The sequence below is a fragment of the Falco punctatus genome, assembly GCF_963210335.1.
Source record: "Falco punctatus genome assembly, chromosome: 11".
In the NCBI taxonomy this organism is placed as follows: Eukaryota; Metazoa; Chordata; class Aves; order Falconiformes; family Falconidae; genus Falco; species Falco punctatus.
Window position 1 is genome coordinate 31,551,050 of NC_137591.1, and position 24,887 is coordinate 31,575,936.

Sequence of the window (24,887 nt, forward strand, 5' to 3'; positions counted from 1 at the left end):
TTTTGTTCGACTTGTTCACCAAATAAAATACAGTATTTTTAACTGATGAGGTGTTGGCATTGCATTAGTGAGTAGATTCTAAGCTGGGCAGTTTGAGATAGTTGAAGAAAATGAGGTTCAGAATTACTTTTTTAAACTCTTGATGTATGTCTCTACCTTTCAGATAAGGTAGGAATTATATCCTTCCAACACTGCTGTCCTAGAGAGCTGGGGTGTTGTGTGTGTTGTTTTTTTTTTCTCTTGAGCACTACCTTGTTGGTTTATATTGCATATGACACATTTTGTTAGCAAAAAAAGGCTCTAGTGGAGTCTGGAGGATAGTTCTGCAGTGAACTTAATACCTTTACCAGATTCCTGTACTCCTGAAATCATTGATTTTTCCTGATGCTTGAAGTAGTTGATTCCAAGACAAAGAAAGCAAATGTAAACAGTGTTTGAAAGCTACTCCATATAAGGTGAGAATGTTCTCATGGATCCTGAGCTTTGGATTGTTTCTTAATTATGGCAAAATGTTGTTGCAGTTTCTCTGTTAGACCGGAGTTAAGTCATAGGATATTTAGCTGCATGCATACGTGCTATTAAGCACTGTTTGTTGGTACAGTATGATAAAACCATAAAACAGTAACTATGTTCATGTCAAAACTCTGTCCAGTCCAGTCCCCCATCCCTGGCAGTGGCCAGCAGGACATGCATAGGGCTTACAACACATGAAACAAGACAAGTGCAAAACTTTTCCTGTTGTACACCCATCCAGCTTCTAAGAACCATTGAGGGGTCTCCTAAGTCAGAAGTTGCATCTCAATCAGTGCGTTTAAGTTGCTTGTCCTACACGAGTTTGTCAAATGGCCTTTACCTCCCCAATGTTTTTAGCAATACGGTTAACAGAGTAGGCTAGAAACTTTTTTGGATATTTTAAACCTAGTATATGATAAATTTATTGAGTATTTGCTCTTACAAGAAAATTTCCTATTAATTTTTCATATAATTAATGATTTCTGTAGCATGTTGGTTTATTCCCACCAACCATTCCTTTTCCAAGTTCTCCAGTCTGTTTATCCTGTAATGTTTTAAAGCTGTGTGGTGCTTGGCACTGTGCGACCAAGCTGAACTGCAGCACACTTGAATTTTAGGATGACATACTTCATATATCATTAAACTGCTATTAAAATTTATCTGTGTGCTAAGATAAAACTAAACTTTGTAGGGCATCTCAAAGCAATAGATAGCGAATGGGGAAAAAGCTTTTTCTCAATCTTGTAAGCTAAAATAGCTGTACAGCTAGGAAAAATACAAAACGTAAAAATGCTGTGTCAGACTGTTTTAAAGGACAGATGCTGCTGCAGGTTCATTTTTAAGAATGTACCAAACTGGTACTTAAAAATACTTGGCTGTAACTGCCTAAATCAAGTGCAAGCTTTTTTCTTTTGTTTGTTTTTACATTAACCGAGCTAATTAGATTACTTTTCTTGTAATGTTTCTATAGATCCAAAGTGGAGAAAGATGGGCAAGAGAAGAAGCAAGACCAAAGGTCTGGTATTTCTCATGGTAATGATGGAAGATCCCAAGGAAAATCTGCAAATAGAAGCAAAACCACAGACAATTCTTTACTGCAAACTGGAAGGCAAAAGAAAATAGTTATCCAGTTTAAAGCCAAAGAAATTAAACATGGTAAAAGTACACTCACTCCTGACATAGTGAGTACTGCTAGCAAGGGAAGTTTTAAAAAAAGTCGTTTTGATGGAACAGAAGGAAAAAGACTCTGGCATAGCTTTGCAGTTCAGAGGGACAAGGCACTGAGGAAAAAGGCAGAGAAAGGTAAACTTTGCAAACTAAAGTCAAAAGTGGAACAAACTATGTTGGAAAAATTTAAGTCTTCTGTGTATGATTCAGATGTACCACATAAAACAGGAGATGGATCAAAAAAACAGAATGAAGATGTCAGAGTTCAAAAAAAGCCATCCAGTACTTCTACAGGGACTGTGCGGGATGATAGACCTTTCACTAAGAAACCAAACGTATTATCTAGGACTTGGGAAGAAGAGTATGTAGAAGAATATAAGGAGTTTTCTAAGACAAAGCAGCATGTGACTAAACATACGCCATCACACTATTTGACTGAAACATCACAACGATGGGACTCTTGTAAATGGAAAAAACAGGATGCTGATTCTGATAAAGCTGCTGGTAATTCAAGGACTGAAGAAAGGGACTTCGAGGCTACAGCATCATGTTTGAAGCAGGTAATGAGGACCCAGTTCTTTGTATTACACAGGTAGATGTTTCAGGCTAGTTTCTGAATGGCAGCCAGTTCTTACATGAGCTGTCATCTTACAGATTTCAGACAGGATTTCATAGCTAACTAGATAGATTTTTCTGATCCCAGTGCAAGCTGTGTTAAAACGTCCCTCTGCTAAATGCTTAAACAAACTGGAAGAAAGGTCTTGTGTATTGGGACTGTGTCTGCACATATGCTTTCATAGCTTTACTTGGCTGCTGGGGGTATGGAATACTCCTGTTTAGGTTTAAGTCAACAAAATTTTTTTTGGAGCTGGCATGTTTATATCATTTATTGCATGACAGTTGCTCATAGCTGACAAAGTGATGTCAAGAGAACTTTGTTGCAGATCTAGGATTAAATTTATGTTTCCTGCAGAACTTTGTGTTTGACTGTGATCAGTTTGTTTCTGAGTTCTAGCTTGTATTTGGCTCTGCACCTCAACTTTGTCTTGAGCATGGTTACTTTTTTTGTTGTTCTCATTTAACATGCCTAGTGGTTTTGGAGCTTTCAGTTCATGTTATGGTGGCATGATTATTTTGTGTGTATGCAAAGATAGTAATTATGTGCAGAATCATGGAATCATTGAGGTTGGAAGGCACCTCTGGACACCATCTAGTCCAGCCCACTTGCTCAAGCAGGGCCAGCTAGAGCAGGTCGCCCAGGACTGTGTCCAGTGTGGTTTTGAATATTTCTAAGGATGGAGATTCCACAACCTCTCTGGGTAGTCTGTTAAACCACTTTCACCATAAAAAAAAAAAAGTGGGATATTCAGTGTTCAGGTGGAGCTTGCCGTGTTTCAGTTTGTGCCCCTTGCCTCTTGTCCTAGCACTGGGCATTGCTAGGAGTCTGGTTCCATCTTCTTTACACCCTCCCATCAGATATTTATAAACATTGATGAGTCCCCCTTCTATTGAGGCCAAACAGTCCCAGCTCTTACAGCCTCTTGTATGATGTGCCCCAGTCATTTAATCATTTTAGTGACCTTTTGCTCAATTTACTCTTATTAAATTCATGTCTGTGTGAATTCATGTGGGAAGTCCAGAGTAAGAATAACATAGTCACAAACCCACAAGAGATTGGGAAAATGGGCTTACGGTGTAATCCACTATAGTTATTTTAAAAGAAAGCCATCTTCTAAGCCCTTTCGAAATGATACGTAGATGCTTCATCATGGATATTGAAAATAGGTTTTACGTTACCTGTTTAATTCACTTCAGAATATTCATTGTTCTCTAACAAGCACTCTAAAAGACTGACGCATGTTCTACTTCCATTCCTACTTGCTTTTAGAATTTTGAGGTCCTGTGCATGTCTGACTCCTACCAAAAAGGTGAGGACAAAAAGTCTGTCCAAAAGGTTGGTGATGTACTTGTTTAGCACTACAGAGGTATATTTCAAAACTCTTTGACATGGGCATCACTTGTTCCTCAGTATTCCTTTATATTCTGTGGTGTTGATATGGTTTTTTTTCAATTCTTCCTACAGAGCTTCGAAGCCTTTCCACCAACTCAAGACAGCCAGAACCCGGAAACAGACCAGGAGGTTAGTAATGCTTTAATTTAACACTTCAAAGTGGTGTTAAAAACTCAAGGCACCAAGGTTGAGTATCTGGACAATTCCATGCCCTTTCCTAGTATTTTGCATTGTTGGCTTATGAGCTACACTTCAAAAAATGTGGAGGTGTTTTTTTTTTTTTCAAATACTAAACAGACTTGCTCAAGTATTGCTGATTAGGAACTTTCTGAAGGTAGATTGCGTTTCTGTTATTCTCTGTCACACAGGGGGTCTTCATAGTTGCTTACATATTCCAGCTATCTCATTTTCCATCCTCTAACTTCCAAGTTGGAAAAGATACTTTTTAAGAAACACCTGTTAGGAAACTTGCTGTCTATGTAGCAAAAAATGAAACAAATTATTTGGGGACCAGGTAGAAAGGTTATAAATCTTCATTCTAGGCTGTATTTTGGACATCTTTTGTGGACTTCTTATAGTGGAGGATGTGCAGAAGGTTCTCATGGCTTTGCGTTTGCTGCACCAGCTTAAAAGGTTTCATGCTTCATTTTTGGTCAGTTTTAACTCAACAGCATTAATGTGAAAGTATCTTTTTGGGGAACAATTCATAAGTGATTACAAGGATTTCATACATGCAATTTTTTTTGTTGTAGATGCAGATAGTTGAAGATTTGCATGTTGCTCGTCTTCAGAAGAGGATGGCACTCTCCGTTGTACAGACTTGTGGAGAACTTACAAGTATGGAAATAGATCTTCCAGAACAGGATTTAAATATTTCTGCTGGTAAGTCATGATTTGATTTCTTTGATATGTGCTTGCAACCAGTTATTACAGTCAGTTAATGGTCTTGGTAGAGAGTATGCCACTGATTTTTTTTCACACTTTGATTTTTTCTTTTTCCCTCCTCAGGGACTTTTACTTCTGGACTAAACATGTTAGTGGTGATTGACACAAATATAATGATTAGTCACCTTGAGTTTGTCAAGTCCCTGAAATCTGAGGATATACCAGGTATGTGAATACATGGTGATCAATAAGGCATTTTAAGAAAAAACATGATGCAAGACCTTCAGGCTATGTGAAGAAAAACAAACCTGGGCTGCTTAAAAAGGCAGCAGGTTTCATATAAAGGCAGAAGGCTCACACTTAGTAAGAGGCTGGTTCTGTGAACCCAGATAGGTTCTTGCCTCTTAAGGAAAGTTCAGCTCTGAAATCAGAATCTACTGTGCTATAGCTGTGTACCTACAGAGAGTCATAGTCAGCATTCCCAGAATGTGCATGAATTCTTAGAGGTAAGTAAGTCTTACTTACTCTAAGAATGTACTTTTAAGCGTTTAATCCATTACTAGTGGTAATTATGATTTCTACTCTCTTTTTAGTATGTTTTTTTTTCTGGAAATCTAAAACCATTTAAAGTCTGATAAGCAGTCAGTCAGTACTTTATAGCTGTCTTTGTAAATGTCACTGAATTCACAAAATGAGTGAACAATTTCTCAGGGATTCAGAATGCAGACCCTGGCTTTAATGTGTTGTGAAGGTTGTAGTGATTTAATGTTAGCACGATTAGAATCGTGATGTCACTTGGTGGCAGACATATTTGGAGTCTATCAGAATACTTAAGAGTGCTTTGATGCTTTCTGCTAATGAACACATTTATTCCAGCCACCTGGAAAATAACTTTAATAAGGGCCTGAGTAAATTTCAAGAGTGTCAGACTGCATTTCTCTGTCCCATATTAGGAATGGTGTCGCATTGTGTACACTGGGATGCCTTTTTGAGACTATTGCAGCTTCCAATTTCTGGTCCTGCTCCAGACCCCTTATGTTCAGAAGGCTGCTGATTCCTGACCTGTTTGTTACAAAGCAGATACATATTAATGTATTTTTTCAAAATTGTATTCTTATAATGTGAATGAGAAAGAAAACCATTAAAGTATTTGTTGTGGGTAGACCAGCGGAACAGTCAATTAAATGTCTGATTTACCATATATTTCATACATGAGAGTTTTAAAGTTCAGACCATACTTACATACAAATGAAACCATGGTCCAATATCCATATTTCCCGTTCCTGGCTTAGGAGTGCTAGTTGGCAATTAGCACAAACCATTGCTCCTTCTGTTTGATGATTGTTTTGGCACAGGGACTGTTGTGGTCATTCAGTTATTTTCAGGCCATTATTTCAGCTGCTGTCACCTTGAACATCTTCCAGTGAGTGTGTCACAAGATGGTAATTGCTACAAATGTATTTTATAATATTGCTACATGCTGTTGTCACAGTACTCAGTTGATTAAAATTGTGTCTCTCGTTTGTTTGCCTAATGTAATTTTTAAATGTAACCAATGTAGTGCTAGTTTGAGCTTAGATTAGGAAGAAGGAACTTGGCCTTTTTCAGTTTTTCATTTTTTAATGCTAGATATTCTTGAGCACGGAATATGAAAATTACTGGCAAAAAGATGTGTGGACTTACATGAAGATGATGTTTGAATTAAAAGTTATCTGTAGTAGTTTGCGTTGCTCTTCAAAATGCCTTTGCTTTTTGGTTGTGTGTTTTTGTTTTTTTTTTCCTTGCAGGTGTTGGCAGACTTGCATTAATAATTCCCTGGGTTGTTCTACAAGAGTTGGACAACTTGAAGAAGGGGAAAATGTTGCAGCACGTTCGGGATAAAGCTATCCCTGCAGTCCAGTTCATCTACATGTGTCTCAAAAACCAAGATTCAAAATTGTGGGGGCAATCCATGCAGCTTGCTTCTCAAAAAATATGTAATATATGTGCAATCAATTTGTTTTGGGTACTTAATCCTTGCAGTTCACCTAGTGTGAACCTTAGCACTAAATTCTGAGTTTAACACAATCTTCACTCTGCAGTTTGCTAATTAAAATTAGCTAATAGCTTACAGCAGCCTTAAGAGTGTATCCAAGGCTATAGTATGCAAATACCTTATTAGTGCTTTGTTCACTAGTTCTTTAATCAGTTGCTTCTCACTTTTAGCTACATCTGTTAGTAAGTAGGGGATTAGTTAATGAAAATTCATCTAGTTACTTTTACCTGTGAGCTGATGACATGTTGTACGCTTTTGCTTTTTACTCTGTCATCACAAAATCTAACATACTCAAATTTATATGTGGCTCACTCATTGTATTATGGCAAAACCTTAGCATTTTTAAGTGGAGTAGTAGTTAAGAATGCAGAGCTCAGATTTGTGTTTAGTTTTGGACTTCTCTGTCATTGTTTGGGGAGTATTAAATTTAAAATCAGTGCCATGACTGCACGGAAGTATTTCTTATGTTGAGTTACTTCTAAACATGTCAGGACTGTCTTCACTAAATTTGCAGATGGCCTGAGTGACGAGAACAATGACGATCGTGTTTTACAGTGTTGTCTGCAGTATCAGAACCTCTTTCCTCAGGCTGTTGTCATACTCTGCACGTGAGTTCCTGTGTGGTTTACACCTCCTGAGAGACCTAAAGTCTCATGCCAAACACACTATTTTCCAGTCATATCTTAAAATAAAGAGCTGTTTCTGAAGTAAGTTTTTTGAAGAGCACTTGCCATCCTAAAAGCTAGAATAGAAGGATATAATAAAACACAAAGACTGTAGAATTAATCGCCTTCACGTGCCTGAAGTAGATTTAAGTTTACTCAGTATTCAATTTTAAAACTTCTGAAGCATAGCTTTCTCCGATTTTACTCTGATTTCTCATTAGAAAATATCGCTGGAGCTACAAAATAGAGAAAAGTGTTTGTATTAATGACTGAGAGCCAGTTAGATACCTTGTTTCTGCTCACCTGGTTGGGAACAGTGATGAACATTGTCAGGGGTTAATCTTAGAGGGAAGATGGTGATACGTTTGCATCTGTTCTTGTTTTGTGAGGGTAACAGCTGACTTTCTGGGTATTGATGCTCAGTTTTTACAAGTCACATGAAGCTAATTTTTAAAGCGCTCATATTCCTTGGCAGGTACTGTAAACAGCTTGCTTTCTGGTCTTTGCTAGGACCATTTCATGCATGGTTTTAGTAAGGGAGGTTAAGACGCTGTTGGTTTGTTTTAAGCAGACATGTGGATTGGGTTGCAGATGGAATTCACTGTATTGGTAGGGCTATTGATAATGATTTTGGGTTTCTGAGTGAAGAACAAGAGGTGACTTCAGAAGTGCTTTTCATCTGAAAATCCCTTTATCAATATAAGCCATAGGAATCTTTAAGAAAGTATTAGGATTGAACTTCATACTGCTTCTTTATAGTAGTACTGCTGGAGCAGCATACACTTCAGGGAAGCATCTGGAACAATGCTGTGGCCAATAGAACAGTAAACCGTATGAATTTATTGTAGCAATTGAGTAAGATAATACTGTTTAAGAATTATTGCCTTGTTTGCATTCCAAGATCATAGCAGCTAGACACCATTGCTATGGTGTTTATAGTTGTGTTTTTCTTAAAGCAAACCTAGATCCTGAAACATCTTTCACTTTGCTTCTGATTTTTTTCAGAGTAGATGCTTTAGTTAATTTTCTGGTTTAATTTTTTCTACTGCTTCTAACTGCTTGAGAAAGCAAGCTTCATATATAGTGAAGCTCATAAAATAACCTTACTAAAGACAATTTTTTCAGTGTGTCTATTTTTATTACTTGATAGACTTTTATTACTTACTATGTAGTTGTCCTGGTTTTGGCTAGGGTAGAGTTAATTTTCTTCCCAGTAGCTGGTACAGTGCTGTGTTTTGGATTTAGTTTGGCTTTAGGATGAGAATAATGTTGATGACACATTGATGGACAGTGGTAATGTCAGTTTTATGTCAACAATTAATTCTCTTCTCCTAGGGATGATAAAAATTTATGTAATAAAGCCATTGTGAGTGAGGTCAAGGCATTCTGCAAAGCTGATTTGGTTACTGCTCTACAGAATCTGAATGTAAACAGGCACCACCAGAGCTGTGTTGAGCTGCAACAGTCAAAACATGGTAAGTTTGTTTAATGTACACATATAGGTATGCTGGCTTTTGAGACATGTAATAATCAGTGTAGGAGAGAGAGAATAGTTTCTACTATAATTTCAGTTTTCATATACATCAAATCTTTAGGAATGCTTTTTACTTCGGGCAGGTTTTTTATTTTCAAAGGTAAGTGGGTTTCTGAAAGTTTGAGACCTTTATTAAAACATCTGTCTCTTAGAGTTCTGGCAAATTCAAATGTGACGTATTCTTGTTTTATAGAAAAAACACAGCATGAATTTCCTGTGTTTATAGTCATTCGAAAGGTGTCATGAACTTTTTAGGACTGAAAAGAGGTTTTTCCAGTGTAGCCAGGTTGTGTCCTATTCTTGGTAGTTGTAAAGTTTAGTATGCTAAGATCACGCCTTATATTTTATACTTACACTTTTACCTCTATCCCAAATAGCAGAACTTGATTCTTCGGTTGCTTGTTCATTTTTCCAAAGATACAAATAGATCTTAGAATATTAAAAAGTGATCTTCTTATACTTGCTGATATAGAGCCAGTGGGGTTACAGTCTTCAGTTATTTAAGAAAAAAAGAAATGTGGAGTAAGATCACAAAGGAATAATGCTCTGGGGAAATCAATCTTGGTTAGTAGCTTATAATTAAAAATACCCACAGTACAAGTGGGTATAACTAGAAATACTTGAAACCTAATTAGATGTAGCCCATCTGCTTTATGAAGAAATATAAAGTGCAGTCTGTCTTTGTTTATGGGAACAAGTTATTTGTGTACTATCAACATAAATTAGATATAGAAACAGTTGCAATAAGTACCTTTTATTATCATTGGTTTGACAGGTACAGAATATCAGAAAACAGGAAGAGCTGATGCTAGTCTTACTGCACGATTCCCAAATATACTTCCAGACCTTGAAAAGAACTTGGGAGAAGCTTTGTCTTGTATTTTGGAGACAGAAATGAAAATTGCATTTGGAAACCTATGGATGGAGGTGGTTTCTTATGTCATCTTGCTTGGTATTTGAAGTGTTGAGGGTGTAAATATACTTGGTATTTTAATGATATTAGTACCTGTGCTAAGCCAAACAGCTAAGTCATCTAGTTCATTAACATAACAGTTCATGGACAGTGAACAGTTCAGTGTTCAGTTTTGTTATTTCATTTTGTAACAAGATTATTCCATTTGACCAGTAATGACTGTGCAGTATTTTAATTCTTTTAGTAATACGGTAACAGAGATGTTGGCTGTTCAGTGTGAATTTTCAGAACTCTTTTTTTATTGGTTGCATTAAAATTTATATTTTGAGTTTTCTAGCGTGGTTGAATCACTGCATTGTAAATGCATCTTTTTAAGAAATTATTCCATCATTTTTTTATATCGCATAGAGGCACTGTTGTTGCAGACGCTTCTTCCCCATCTGAACAGATGTTTTTAGATACCATGTGGATAAATTGTTCACAGCTAAAATGGTTACAATGCAGACGGAGAACTCCAAGGGTGTTAACAAGAACTTCCGAAACCTCACTTTTATCAAAAGTATTGATAACAGAAAAGAAATACTCATGTACAAGGCACTTTAATCCATGCTTTGGTTTAGACTGTATTTTATAGCTGGTAGGGGTTAGTTAGAAATTTACATTTATTGCAGATAAGCCTCTGTGGCTTTAAAAAAATAAAATCATTTGCATGGGATGATTGTTGTTCCAAATGATAGGGCTTTGATTAGCTGTTAAGCATTTAGGCACTTCTGATTAACTTAGTTGGTTTCTGTTAACATGTTTTCAAACTCTGGTTTCACTTGGTAGTAACAAATTCCAATTTTATTGCTATATGCCTATATTACTTTGTGTATTTATAGTCACAGTTAGGAAAAGTGTGTTTATTTTTACTTTTTTTAACAATATTAGAGAAAGGCATATTTACCATTCTGGCTTTTGTACACAAGTAACACGTTAAAACACTAAGAGATAACTTGAGTATTTGGAGTGTTTGAGGAAAGGGGAACCAAAAATCGTGAAAATTATTGTACATTGAATGCTTCTACATGAGCATCACTCTTTAACCCATGCTGCTGCTGTATCAAATCTTTTTTAATAAACTTGTTAGATCTGAATTTAGCCTTGTTTCTGAGAAATCATTGAGATTCTACTTCAGCAAGTACAAATCATAACATTATTGAAGAATAGGGCAGTTGTGAAATGTATGGGAAAATGTCTACATGAAAATCAGCCTTTGAGTTTATAACATGATATCTTTCAGATACTGTATCTGAAGCCACCATGGACATTAGGAAACTTGCTGAAGTGTTATAAAAAACACTGGATGGCTGTTTTTGGTTATGTTGTGCCAAGGAGTTTACTTTCAACCATTGAATGTCTCTATGAACACCTTTGTACAGGTAAGAATCTCTGAGAACATTTATTGTAAATTTGTAAAAAAACCTCACTGTTCCAGCTTTAGCAGGTACAGAAGTAGGTACTTTGAAAAGGCTCGTGCTCTGTATGTTTAAATAGTAATGTGTTCCATCCTTCTCTGCTGTTTTGTTTTTTTTCCAATTTATGATTATCCAAATGGAGCCATACCTTGGACAGTTTTACTTACTTTTGTACTGATCCATAATCCATTCCCTGGATGGGTGACAAAATCCCAACACTGTTTTTGTAGCCTTAAAGGCAGAGTTGAACTGAAATTGATGAGCCATGAATTACATACCAAAAAACAAAAAAACAAAAAAACAAAAAAACCAAAAAAAACCACCCCACACAAAGGAAAACAGAAAGCTTGTGCCAAGATCAAGTCTGCCCAAACTCTGGTCGCAGGTGCTTTAAATATCACCTGCAAAAATCACAAAAATTATTTCTGAAATGCTTCGCTCTCACTTGTTTTTTTTTTTTTTTCCTTTTTGTAATTCAGCATTCTGCTGGCTTTTTTCTTTCTACTTTTTATACAAAGATAGTAAAAGCAAATATATTGACACTATCAGACATGTAAGAATTCATTTCACATATCTTGCAAACCTGCAAAAATCAGGGGAAAAACATTTTAATGAATTTATATACTAATGGTCAACAAAGTCTCTGAACCATTTTCAAAAAGCAAATAATCTTTCTCCCTCCTTAGCCACCATGTTATGTGTGGCCAGATGATCTGCATTTGCCAAATAAATTATGAAGGAGTAAAGGCTACTTAATGTGGTAGATGATGAGGTCAGGGTGGTGGGGTTTTTTTGGTTGGTTTGTTTGAGTTTTTTAAACAACAACAAAAAAACCCCCACCACTGTCTCATTTTATTTTAAAATGTCTCTAAGAATTCGATTGTAACAGATACACCTCTTCTGGGATATTGCTGTTCTGCAGAATTATTTTAGTTATGCCAGTTGATCCTCTTACCAGACCCTGAGGTAAATCTGAAAGACTTCATTAAGTAGTAAGAAATCTGCACCTCTCACGTTTCTCTTGAGACTGTTGGATCTAGTGCTTCTGAACCATTTTCAAGGTTTTTCAGGTGCTTCAGTTAATCCAGATATTTGAGTATAAAATTTGCCTCCTAAGATTGATGATGCGTAACATCTAATATTTTTTTTATTATTATTATTTCCTATATTAATTTCTAAATGCCAGATAAGCCAGTTGACTCCTCAACAGTGCGTATCTTGCTCCAGGAATCCAAAAAATTATTCCATGCTTTCAGTTCAAGGTCAGACTACAATGGTGTACTTCCCCGGGCTTATGCTGAAGTGAATAGGCTATACCAAACACTTACGGAGGTAAGGGGAGCTTTAGGAGTTACCTAAGGGCTTGTGAACTCACTCCATGTTTCTATTACAAATCTGCTTGGATTTCTAAATTATTCCCATAATTTTAACAAATTATTGCAGGCAATGTTGTTTTCAAAATTAAGAGCTCCTAAATTTAACATATTTTCAAGTAGCAATTACCTGCCTTTACATATATGCTTGGTAGTCACTCCCCCCCCTTTTTTTTTTCCTAATATAAATGTGTTAGTATCGGGAGGGTGACTGAAAAACATTATTTAGCTGATTTCAGGAAAAAATCTTCATTTTCTACTGCTTTTATAGCTGATGGAAAAGAGCCTTAAGATTAAAATTAAAATCATCATTCATACTTCTGACATTGATCCAATACTACTGTTCCTAGGTGTGCAGTTTCAGCTTTCATTGTCTTGGTAGCTCTGGTGCTACACATGGAGGGAGTTACTTATATCATGTGCTTTGTGATAGTTAATGGGGTTGTCCTGACACTTTCTTGTGTTCCAAGAAATATGTCTTCCCGCTCATCTCTGAGTTGCTGTGGAAGAAGTTTCAGTGCCTTCGTTTATGGTTATTGTTAATTCCATATGAAATGGCATAAAAAATGGAATAATGAGCATGGATGACTTGAAATATTTCTCTGTATGGGAAAGAATACAGGTCAGAATATCTGTAACAAGTTCTTTTCAGTTTTGGAGAAAGTTGAAGGGGAAAGGAGGAAAAGAAGGTCAAGGAGAGGAAAGATGATCTGGGGAACCTTGATTGTCTACTGTGCTGTAACCTCTGCGTGCATTGCTGTTCGCCACTTAGCCCGTGGTTTTGCGAATGGTGCTGCCGTAAGAAGCAGGCTTTCTGTCTGAAAACTTGCTTTCTCCTCTCCTTGTCCTGACAGGTGTTTGACTTCACCAAGAGCTGCCCTTATACAGACTAGTTTGTGCCAGATCCATTTCAGTTTAACCTGAACAAATTTTCTGAACCAGTTTACCGAATGAGTAGATGAATACTTTGTGCTGTTGCAGAGGAAACTATGCCATCAGTCATGGGATAGGGAGTAAGAGTAAGAAGTGGTTCTTGTTTATAGCAGCTCACCATGCTGGGAACTCTGGCCTAGGGTTTCCCTTTGCTTTGGTTTCCTGTCTGTAGATATACCAACATATACGTATAGAAGAAAGACTTGGTGACCAAGACCGAGAGATGCTTTAGATGCAGAGTCTGTAATAAAGATGGTTATGACTAGAAGAGTTCAGCCTTGCTTTTTTGAGCATTGCTTTAAAAAAATGTAGAAGCGTTCAAGCTTTTTTAAGTTAGGAACCAAATACATTCATTATTTGTTTCCTAAACTGTTTTATAAGGTGAGGTCAGACAGTGAGCAGAATTTATCAGAAGACATTGCTGTTCATTCAGAAAACCCTGTATGTGAAAAAATGGAAGCAGTGACACCAAATCTGCAAAACTCTGAAGAAAAAAAGTTACATCCAAGCTTTCATGTGGCTCAAGAAAACAGGCACCAGGAAATCTGGTCAGTCCTTGAAGGTGTATGGAATACAATAAACTTGTACAGGTATGGTATGCTAAGTTCAGAACTTCTACATAACCTTACATAATTTTCAAACACTTTTCCCCCCTATTTTACAGAAGAACATATTAGTAATTATTCAAAGTTGACCCCAAAAAAATAAAATCACACAACTTGTCAACAAAGAAGGTAGGAGCATGCAAATTTTTATGTGGATGCAGTTGGTGATATGTCCAGTCTGCTGCTCTGTTTCTGGACAGTGGCTGAAATAAGTTGCCTTGGAGAATGGTGTTGAAAGTCCTGTAAGAGCCACACATGTGAGACACCCATGGAAATCTCATCTCTATCCATAAAAAGAAAGAGGCATTCAAGCTCTTATATTTTCTTGTGGTTATTTTCTTTCCAAATCCTTTGGAGGTATACTAGCTTATGCAAAATTTTAAACTTTTTTTTTAACTTCAATGAATTTTGTTATTAAGCAAAATCCTTCACTCTATAAAATCCAAATACAGAATCTAGTGATGAATTTTCTTTGTCATAAAACCTCAAAATTACAGGAAATTAAACTCCCTTCCATCTAGATGTTTTACCATTGTTTTTATTTTGTTTATTTTTTGAAAAACTGCTTGAAAATCACAGATGCCATACATTTGGATACTACCACAAAATCTGAATAGATACTCTGTTTTCTTTTTGTAGTCTTAACTGAAATATTTTCAAAGGAAGGACTCTTTGAGTTATGTCATGTACAGAGGAACCCCCCTTTTTTTGGTGATCCATTAAGGATTCACCTAATAAACAGTGATAATAACTCTACCAATGCCATTTCTGCCCTGGCATTTGAATGTACTATAGAGCTGCTCCAGCATACTCCTCTTGGCTTACACCAGTGCAGATTGATTAGAATTGCAGCTGATTAGGAGTTGGCTTGGTGTGGTGGTCAGGTCAGCCAAAGATATGCACCAGAGAACAGTCTCAGTGTGTTCTCTCACTGCGATAGTAATCCTGATCTTGAAGGTTTCACATAGGCATCAAGGAAAAACCAAGTTTACCGCTTGATAATGAAAATGCATCTGAACTGTTGGCGTTTGCCACCTGTTAGGGACCATGCTTTGAAAAAAGAATAACATTTTAGAATCAAAGGTCACTTCACATTCTTCTTGCCCGTGTCCAGAAAATACTACTCAGCATCTGTGGGGATAACGATTCATGAGTGCACTGCACTCATCGTCCTGATGCAACCATTGCAGGAAAGGTGTCAAGCCCATTCCAGTAAATCTGGAAAATCAAGCTGCTTAGAAAATTGATGGAAAGCATATTATTTTGCTTATTTAACCTAACAATTTGCTTCCAAGAGAGACTTACTCACGTGTACTCAGGTCATGCATGAAGAGACTGCTTCATTCTCAAGTGAAGTTTATTGTTAAATCTATTTAAGTCAAAGGTAATATACTGTTTTAGAATACAGTTGCCAAGGAGAACTTTAAGCAGAAAAGTACAATGGTAGGGCATGATCTTTGTACCATTTATCCTAGGACTATTTTAGATAATGTGGTTTTAATATAGGTTTACATTTGACCTTGGTTGTTTGGTTTTTTAGTAGTCAAAATGTAGCCATACAATGAGTTTCTCTGAATTCTGAAGATTTTTATTAACTTCTTTTCAATGTCTCTTCTTTGCTTCTTTTTAACGTTAGTATTGAAATTTTCCAAAAGTTGGACCCCAGCACAGTAACTGTGACTACAAAGTCTTCGTTTGAAGAAGCTTTTTTAGGTCTGCAGAAACTGTTGGTAGCGGTGAATGATATCCGTGAAGGAATTAGTAGGTAAGCATTTAAGGTAGTTACAAAAGCTAGTAACAGTCACCTAAAGTCAGAAGAGTCACTGAAATCTTTTGGTGCCAAAGTACAATTTATTATGTGTGCTTAGTTACATGATTCTTGGTAGCAAAAGAATAAGAAATTACTGCAGACATTCATATCTCCTGTAGTGAATGTTCTTTTTTATGACTTGGGATTTGTCTTCCAATATTTGATGGCGAGCCGCTTGCCTCTGCTCAGAGTGTAACTGGAGCTATGACATGATTAACTAATACATTAGCTCTGATGGCAAGAACTTTGAATAATTCAGAAGTTGTTTTTTTTTTCAAATGCAAGACCCACCGGATTTGGTGCAAATTTCTGATCTAGTGAAGGGCATAGAATTTTGGTCAAAACCTATATGGCAACAGTAATGTCATGTGAAGGGGCAGGGGGAGATTCCCTCAGCCCCAGGTGTTTGATCTGTCTTATCAGTGCCCCAGGAAAGCAGAGACCCTTGTGCCCAACCAGTCTGTTAGTGTCCCGTTACAGGGACCCTTCACTGAACAGTCCTGGACAAGGGCAATTTGACTGACTTGTTCAGGGAAACATGCCAGCAGCATCAGGGGGACCCCTCAGGGGCACTTCCCACTTTATCTGGGTGTGTTACCTGCTGCTGGCCACTGCTTGCGCCCATGAAGGATTAATACTGAGTAACGCTCTTCATTAATATAAAATCATGACAATATTAAAGTTCGTGATTGCTGGTGATAGAGACTGTCTGCAAAAGCAAGCTTTAAATGATATACAACCAAACTACGTATAACTAAACTATCATCACTGACAACAGCTAGTGTGAGTGAGTTAGTAAGCATGCCCAAGGCAAAGTTCTTACCCAACAGGCGTCCCAGTGAGGGGAGGGGGCAGGTTCCGTCCATCGACTGATCCCAGAAGTTAGGATGGAGTCTTGCCCTAACTTCTCCCCTCATCTGTCCACTTTTTACACTTTACAGTATATTGCATATTTATTCATCGTGCATAGGTTTGGTTACAAGTTTCTGGCTTCTAATGCAAATTAGTACGCATCCTCAGAGCGCACTGCTGAAGTTCTCCGCTAACTACGCATGCTCCTCAAGCGGGGTTTTGCCCTCGTTCACAGGGGCTGTTTGAGTTGGAGGTTGTGATCTCCCACTATTATCTTTGTCCTATTTTCAACTAGATTTCTGTTGATGTCAGTGGATTGCAACACCTTATCATCCTGTTTCCTCTTATAGCCGGAACTTTCCTCACTTGAAGGCTTCTTTCTGCATAACTTAGATAATGGTGTTCTTTTCACAGTCTGTTCTGTGTTTCTCATGCTCCCCAGGGCTGAGCACTGTGATGAGAAGTCCCTTCATTCGTAACAGCTTTAGAGTGGGTCATCTTGACCTAGCTTTGTGAACACTGAATCAGAGTTCGGTAATTCGGAGTTTAGATGACAATCCCCCCCTGCCCTGGACTTATTTCAATCCAGGACTAGTCCATTTCCATCACGTTTAGGTGGAGCTTGAGTGACTGTAATCACACATATCGTTGCTACCAACTGCTACCATGTGCCCAGTGAGGGGCAGTACTACCCTGGAGGCAGGTAACTTTGAGGTGGAGGTGTGCGTTAGTATTACAGTGAGATTATTTCATCTGAGGCAAGTCGTTTCACCACAGTGGTTGGCACAGCCACGGACATCTCATGGATTCTTCATGAGACAACTGGTGTGCAGCTTATCAGCTGGGTGGTGCCATCAAGCTCCCGTTCCTGCAGGGAGCACAACAGAGCATGGCCGTGGTGTCTCCTCTCTGCTGCATCCTCTGTCACTCCTATCAGCACGTGCTGAGCTGGCAGGATGTGTTGGTTAGGGAATTGTGGTGATGTAGACTTCACGCATGCCAACCATCCTGAAGGCGAGAGCTGTATTTTACTCTAAAAAAGCTTTCTGTAATACTACTATTAGGACCCAATTTTTCTCTAATTCCCCCCCTCAAGGTGATTTTACCACTAGTAACAATGACAATCAATCAGCTGAAGTCTCAGTTTAGGAAGGACAATAATCCCCTCTGTCTTCCTTCTGCCTTTTTTTTTTTTTTTAAGAGTACAGAATAATAAAAATGAAGCTTCAGAAAGAATAAGCTATCTCCTGTGTAGTCTTTAGCTTCGTCCTTTTGTTATAGTGATGAAGTTTATTCACTGGCAGGAACAGCTAGGAAGGTTGCTTTACATTGTCACTCTTGCAGTTGTGGAGTTCCTCAGTTTCTTTGAGGCGTATTTGTAGGAACTGGTTTGTAATTGTGGTTAAAGTTCCAGTAACTGCCATAAGCATCCTAAAGTGCTAGAGGCCATGACTCTTGAGTGGCTGGAGCTATCTGATTTGGAAAAAAACACCACCACTTGGCACACTTTGAGTGTGTGGTACCGCTGCAGATAGGTTAGAAAGCTGTGAAATAGGTGCATCCAGATGCTGGGCCTTGCCTTGCACATTAACAATCTGCCTTTTAAGTAAACGTTGAAGTGTGTTACATTTCTGTTGTAGGCTGTTATGGCTTTGTTAGAGGTTATCTAATCAGCATATAATTTGTTTCAAGAAGTGTTTTTTCTATCTTTCTGCTGTAGTGGTGAACTTTTAAACTTGGCAATGTTCATTACAACGTTTTAGGAAGGATCACAGTCCTTACCCTATAGTCACAACAGTCCTGCCAAGCATGGATGTATGGTTATCCCTGTTGTAAAGTGTGAGTTCTGACCTGTCAAGGCACTTCAGAAGTCTGGAGCTCTGTCACTTGGGACTTGAGCTAGTTTCTATCTGTAACTGGTAGAATACTTCTTTTTTTTAATGATAGAATCATGCAGACATTTGCTTCACCTGTGACCACTCCCAAACAAGTTTTCATTGCTATTTTTTTTAAATGAAGGTCAGAAGAATATTTCTTTAATTAAAGGTCTTCAGTAAATGTGTTCTGCATTCCCAAACAAGCTTCAAGGTACACTCATGAGAAATGGCGTGTTCAAGTGAGCATAAAAGACCATCCCTGCATCAGTAGTATTATAGCTAAAGTTCTAGGTCTGATATTTTTCCGCGCAGCACACTAACAGCAGGATAAATCCATTCAGAGAATCATTGTGCATCTTCCAAAATTAAATGGTCTAAATATGAATGTAGAAACAGAAAAATATAGGTAGAAGCGTGAGCTAGAGCAGCTTGTTGGTAATCAATTTTCATTGCTGATTATTCTTTTTCTCTAAAGTTGTTTTAATAAAGCAAGTTACTGCTAAACTTGGATTTTTCTTTCCAGTCGTAAAGTTTTTGCAAGAAATCCTGTGGTATTATTTTATGTATGTGGTGGATGAGATTTAGCGGGCATATGATGCTTCAAGATCATTATTTCTGTGTTAGAGTTGATAATTAAAACTTTTTGGCGATAACAAAAGACATTTTGTATTTCTTTTTGTGAAACCTACTTACCTCACATATTTCCCACTACGGCAGAATTCTTTAAAAATAAAAATGTGTCTAAAATTGTAACAGAGAAATCTAATTTGCAAAAGATGTACTTTCCTGATTAGAGCCATTGGAGTATCTGAAGCAAAGAAACAGGATTCTGTCATTTGACTGTTTGAAACACAGAAGCTATTTTCTGTTCCAGGTGATTACCGTGACACTCAATAACACTGATGAAACGCTTTAAAAATGTCTTTCATACTTTTTAAGGTTTTCTTTTCTACCACAAAACTGAAATACGCTATGTAGGCACCCAGGGTGAACTCGGAGTGGAGTAATCTTCCCGCACGGTTGCATTTGGAAACTTGACTGCTCTGAGTTTGTGCTGCACATCTGCAGCAGGTGGCATTGTGGAGCAAGAAATGCAGAGAGACTGGCCCATCAGCTCTTCTGGTTTAGTCTGGAGTGTGGGAATTTCAGTTAGTTTGAGACTTCTGAGTCGGAAGCCATATTTATGAATCATTGTAGGTTTATGTGTGTTACAGATCATTAAAACAAAAAGTCTGAAGTGTTCAAAGGTGAGAGGGAGGCTCATTTTGCCTAGGTTGCTCAGCCTTTCTAAAACTGAATTTTAGAGTACATTTCTTTTTCTTGATTTTTGAAAAAATACCTTTCAGTGACTTACAGTTAATCCAATGGTATGGTTGCAGAAAAGGAGACATCTGGAGAAATAGTGAAAAAGTTTTAGCTTGAATATTTGGAAGTAATACACCTTTTAGTGATAAAATACAAGTGTTTTCCATGTTACTTTCTATTCCTTGCTGTCCAGAACAAAGAAGAGAGAGTGTCTTATGAAAGTTTGGAAGGTTTACAAGTAAGTTATATTGAAAGTTGAACCACATTAACAGTTCAGATTTTCAGATTGTTAAAAACAATTATAAAAGCACCGTCACACTTCCTGAGATAAAACATGTGTAATGATACCCTTCCTCATCAAAAAACAAAAACAAAAACCCAAAACAAAAACTACCGTTAGTGGCACCACTACAGCTGTTCAGGCTTGGTGACCAGAACATGTTTATGACAAATATAGGCATTAAAAAAAGGAAAAAAAGCCCAAAATATCCCCAAACCAAAAAGAGCTGTTTCATGGAAGAGGTCTTACTAACAGCTTTTTGCATCTTACCCTATCTTTGTAATTTTTGCCAGACTACACAGATTTTTGATTTTATCTTTGCTTCTTCCTCTAACAACATTCATAGCGGAATGCATGCCATAAATGTTTAACAGCACTTCAGCTCTAAAATGAAGACAGTAACAAGTATGATTAGCATCTGTGGACAACATACCTCCTCCTTTTGGCAGCAGGAATGTGTTTAAGCACATATGTGTTAGTTGTCTCATCAAATATAATTGATTCTTGCAGCCACTGATGTATCAGTGCATTCTTGAGATACTCGCTTAAAAAATGAGCATGAAACACCTTTCCACTTTTGACAGCAGTTTATTATATATGTTGATGTATGTTACATTGACTAGCAATGAACAAAGATTATTAAACCTCTGAAATTTATACTTCAGGTAAAATTCTAAAACCATGCTGGTTTAAAATAATTTTGGATTGAATAATATTTCTGACTGTTTTCAGTGGTCGTCTACATTTATGGTGTGTATTATTCATGTTGGGTATTATTTGGAACCAGTAAATTAGGGGACCTAATTTAAGGTCTTCTAAATCTTTAAAATAAATTATCTTTAAAAATATTTAAAATAATTTCTTGGGTTTCAAGTGGCTCTTTGAGGCAACAGAAGTATTTCTACAGCTCAGGGTTTTCAAGTTTGTGCCAAATCTTTCACCAGTTAGAAATTCTTCACTGATTCTGCTGGAAGATGTTCGGGCCCTTTGAAAGATCTTTGGTGAGAAGAGAGGTTTAAGTACTTACCACAGATAATTAACTCTTACAGATCTAAGAAGTGCGGAATGCCTTTCAAAGTATTGCTGCTGGAGGGGTATATATACTTGAGGTATATGACTCTATACTTAAGTTACATCATAACTTGTCTCTACTTTCTGCATGCAGGATGTGTTTCTTTCTTAACCTGTTGAAATTACTGTGTGCACCAATGCCAGCAGAAGGCTGGAAGTACTTGTAGGTTTTCATGATCAGTCATCAGCTTATTTTGTGTCTTGCTGCTCTTCTATCTCCCCGTGAACACACTTACTGGAATATTGGATACAGATAGTTTTCTTACCCTTTCAAAGACTTCAGCAGCAGCATTTAAATGCATCTGTAGGGGTTTACATTAGCCAACATTTTCCTTTGGCTAAATATAACTTCCGATTCAAAGGTTTACAGGCATCCCTAGATAATTTTTCATGTCTTCATGTTTCCTGCCCATGTTACTTTTAGATAAGAAATCCTTCTGAACAGAAAAGAACAAGAAAGTTTAGCCTTTGGTGAATTGATAGATGAAAAATCAACCTAGAAACAACTGTTCATTAAGAAATAATTGTTTTGTTCGCATGCCAACTTTAGAATCACTCACAACTTACAGCATATACTTTTAGGTACAGTACTCATAAATATTTATAGCAATATAGTATCAGCTGTAAAAATATCTGTTACTTATTGCAGTAAGGAACTCGAATTCTGCTTTTCTAATATTTTACCTAAATGGAATTTCTCTCAAATTCCCAGTGATTTTGTTTGTTTGGAAAGCACCGACTTAGACAAGGTCTCCATAAACATTTGCAAATTAAAAGTATAGTTTTTAAAAATCTCAGAAGTGCAGCATTACTGTATTAGAACTGATCATTGAATTTAATATTTTGGGATTAAACAATTTAAAATCACTTCTATAGTTTTACTAATTTAAAACCAGAATTCTACAGATGTAAAGAAACTGTTTCCACTTTATTCGTCTGGTCAGTGGAGGAACTGAGGTTTCTTTTACTTGGTGTTTTGTTGGAAAATTGTCTCCCTTCTCTTAGACTGCCATGGCATTTACTGATTTCTAATATTACTGATCATAAAGTCTCTAGATTGAGCTTTACTTTTAATCTTCCTCCACATGAAGTCTCCTTCCACAAATAAAATGGAGATGAACTCCCAGTTCAAAAAGTGTCGGAGTTCCCTATTGCTAGTTGTTTGATTTTTATTTTTTTATTTATTTAGGTGAAACCTTATATGTTCTTGATCCACTGAAGGAGTACAGTTAAATTACTTTAAATGTAAATTTCAGCCTCAGAGTGCTGGATGTTTTGCTGTTTTCCCAGGTAAACAGAATTTACTATGAATGAGAAACTGGTGTTGGAAATGCCACATTGAAACATTACACAACACGAGGGCGTGGTGCCCTCTTCTTAGCGGCCGATCAGGGTGATGGTGCTACCCATCGGCTGTCTTTTGATCTCTGAGCAAGGTGTGTAGCATAATTAGCCTAACTCACCGATTGTGAGCAAGAGGAGGATTTTAGAACCTCCATGAAGCCTTTTGACCACGCACAGTCAGACTGGTGCAGCTGGGAGCAGGTTTACAGTTGGGTGAGCTGTAAGGCATCTTGTGGGGAGGTGTTGTGCAGAGGAACGTCCCTCCCATGGGGTCCACACTAATGTGGAAACATCCCCTTGTCACTAAGAAAACAACCACTTTACGTCAGTAATAGCATTGCCAAAGCTCATCTTTTTGTAGTATGGTATCCTTTAGTTTAATTATCATGTCTAATATAGTTGAAAATGTGCAGTATCTGACAAAAGGTTTTCTTCTAGTTCTAGCAGTTCCTTTCCTACATGGATTCTTTGCTATCTTGTCTTACTTCTGAACTATCTGCAGACTTCTCTGCTGCCAAGGTCCAAATTTGTCCTTTACCCTCTGCCTATTTTCATGAGAGCTGTAAGAAATTGAGAGTTTCAAGACCTCTGTCTCTCTCAAATACTGCTGAAATTGGCCAGCACTTAATAAGGTGCTGGGCAGAGGTGGTGCTGTGGGTGCTGCTTAGGCCCTGTTGCCTTTAAACCAGCCTAAAAAGCAGAAAAGTTTGAATAAATGAGTTAGTGCTGTAAAAGCCATGGTCCTTTCTGACCTTGTAAAGCTAGAGAATAGTCGTCTAGACAAACTGGCACTAGGATCTGACATCTGAAGTACTTCCACAATAGAAAAAAGCATGAACTTGACTTTGGTTTGGGAAAAATCCCCTTAATTTCCCAATATTGATGGTGAACAGAACTCTGGCGTGTGTTGATCGTTGTAATACCAGTTTGAGCCCCTTGCTGCAGTGCAGTGGAATGAGGCATTGTTAATAAACTGCATAGGAGTTTTGGTTTTCCATTTCTCATCTTTTTCCTTCCCTGATATTCTGACAGTGAGGTCAAATGGGGCTTTTTAGTGGATTAAGTTGACTTACATAAAATCAAGTGTTATATGCCTTTTTGATGAAGCACGTGAACTTATGAATTGGTTAACGCTTTATGACAGTCTTACCCATCTTATGCCACAAGCAATTACATAGAACTGTTAAAAGAGGAATGGCTCAGTGTGATAAATACAGAGGTTTGGCCAGATTTGGGAGTGATTACCACGTAGTCTCTTATGACTTTTATCCGTATGCTTTACTTGTCATTGCCCAGGATTTTAGTGTCTGTGAGCAGCTGGCAGGCTGACCTGCTTTCACTGCCAGATTGTCTTGTGGGTTGTTTGGGTGTTTTTCCTTCTATTTGATAAGTTAATTTTCTGATCCTTTCCAAGCAGCTTTGCTTGTTGCCCGCATCTTCTCTATGTGCAAATGAGGAACCACATCATGAGCTATTTCCTATGCGTTTCCAGTTTTGATTATTGTATCTTACATTCTGTGCATGCATTTTGCATCAGATGAGTGACAGGACAGTAGGTAAAGAAATGTTCTGAGGGGTTTGGGAAGCCCTATTGCTTATGAAATAAGAATCATTAAGTCTGACTCTTCTCCTTTCTCCCTTTTGCCCCAAGAACAGCTCACCTCTGTTTTGTGGCTGGTACCCATAGTCACTTTTTGTGTCTTTCGATGACGTGCTCTTCTCTACCTCATGTACTAAATATTTTCAGAAAACTGCATAGAACCATACTATAGCTTTTAGCTTGATCAATAAACTGCATTTTAGTGGCAATCCAGCTTTCCTGTCACCCAGCACGCTTGCCAACACCTCCTTAGAGCATGTTTGGATTAACTAAAAGTTGAAGTACCTAACATGGGGTTGTTTGTTGTTTGGTTTTGCATGGCTGTGCTGATAGGAAAGGCAAAGTGATTCAGCGGATTTCCACCCTCTGCTTTTGAAATACATTTGATGTCATGTTGAGAGAGGAGAAAAAGCAGTGGTTAATACTGCAGTGCTCATGATCCTGAGATTCAGATTGCTTGTTAGAGGAGTTTTATGTAAGAGTCCGTTTGCTTCATGTATTATTTATTTAGAGGGTGTTCTGTAGCTGGGGCAGACTCTTTTTCACTGAGAGACTTTGATGAAAAGGAGATCAGCTTGATTTAATGGAGTAATAGATGCAGAGTGAATGTGCATACAAACATGTCCAGATTTCCCAATGAACATCATCTCTTAAAAT

The 24,887-nt window shown here is 37.5% G+C and overlaps 1 protein-coding gene across 5 annotated transcripts in view; it reads left to right on the plus strand.

The window, feature by feature from the left end:
* The window catches only part of SWT1 (SWT1 RNA endoribonuclease homolog), a 41,998-nt gene that overhangs the window by 4,441 nt on the left and 12,670 nt on the right, over positions 1–24,887 (plus strand). For 3 of the 5 annotated variants that reach the window (XM_080407574.1, XM_080407573.1, XM_080407575.1), the window contains exons 4-16: positions 1,484–2,240; positions 3,569–3,634; positions 3,764–3,820; positions 4,444–4,573; positions 4,700–4,801; positions 6,364–6,552; positions 7,126–7,219; positions 8,612–8,751; positions 9,586–9,737; positions 11,006–11,144; positions 12,367–12,512; positions 13,868–14,076; positions 15,728–15,856. In XM_080407574.1, coding sequence (XP_080263700.1) covers positions 1,484–2,240; positions 3,569–3,634; positions 3,764–3,820; positions 4,444–4,573; positions 4,700–4,801; positions 6,364–6,552; positions 7,126–7,219; positions 8,612–8,751; positions 9,586–9,737; positions 11,006–11,144; positions 12,367–12,512; positions 13,868–14,076; positions 15,728–15,856 — 2,310 coding nt within the window. The remainder of the gene's footprint in view (positions 1–1,483; positions 2,241–3,568; positions 3,635–3,763; positions 3,821–4,443; positions 4,574–4,699; positions 4,802–6,363; positions 6,553–7,125; positions 7,220–8,611; positions 8,752–9,585; positions 9,738–11,005; positions 11,145–12,366; positions 12,513–13,867; positions 14,077–15,727; positions 15,857–24,887) is intronic. The other 2 variants (XM_080407576.1, XM_080407577.1) reach the window with 1 other exon arrangement.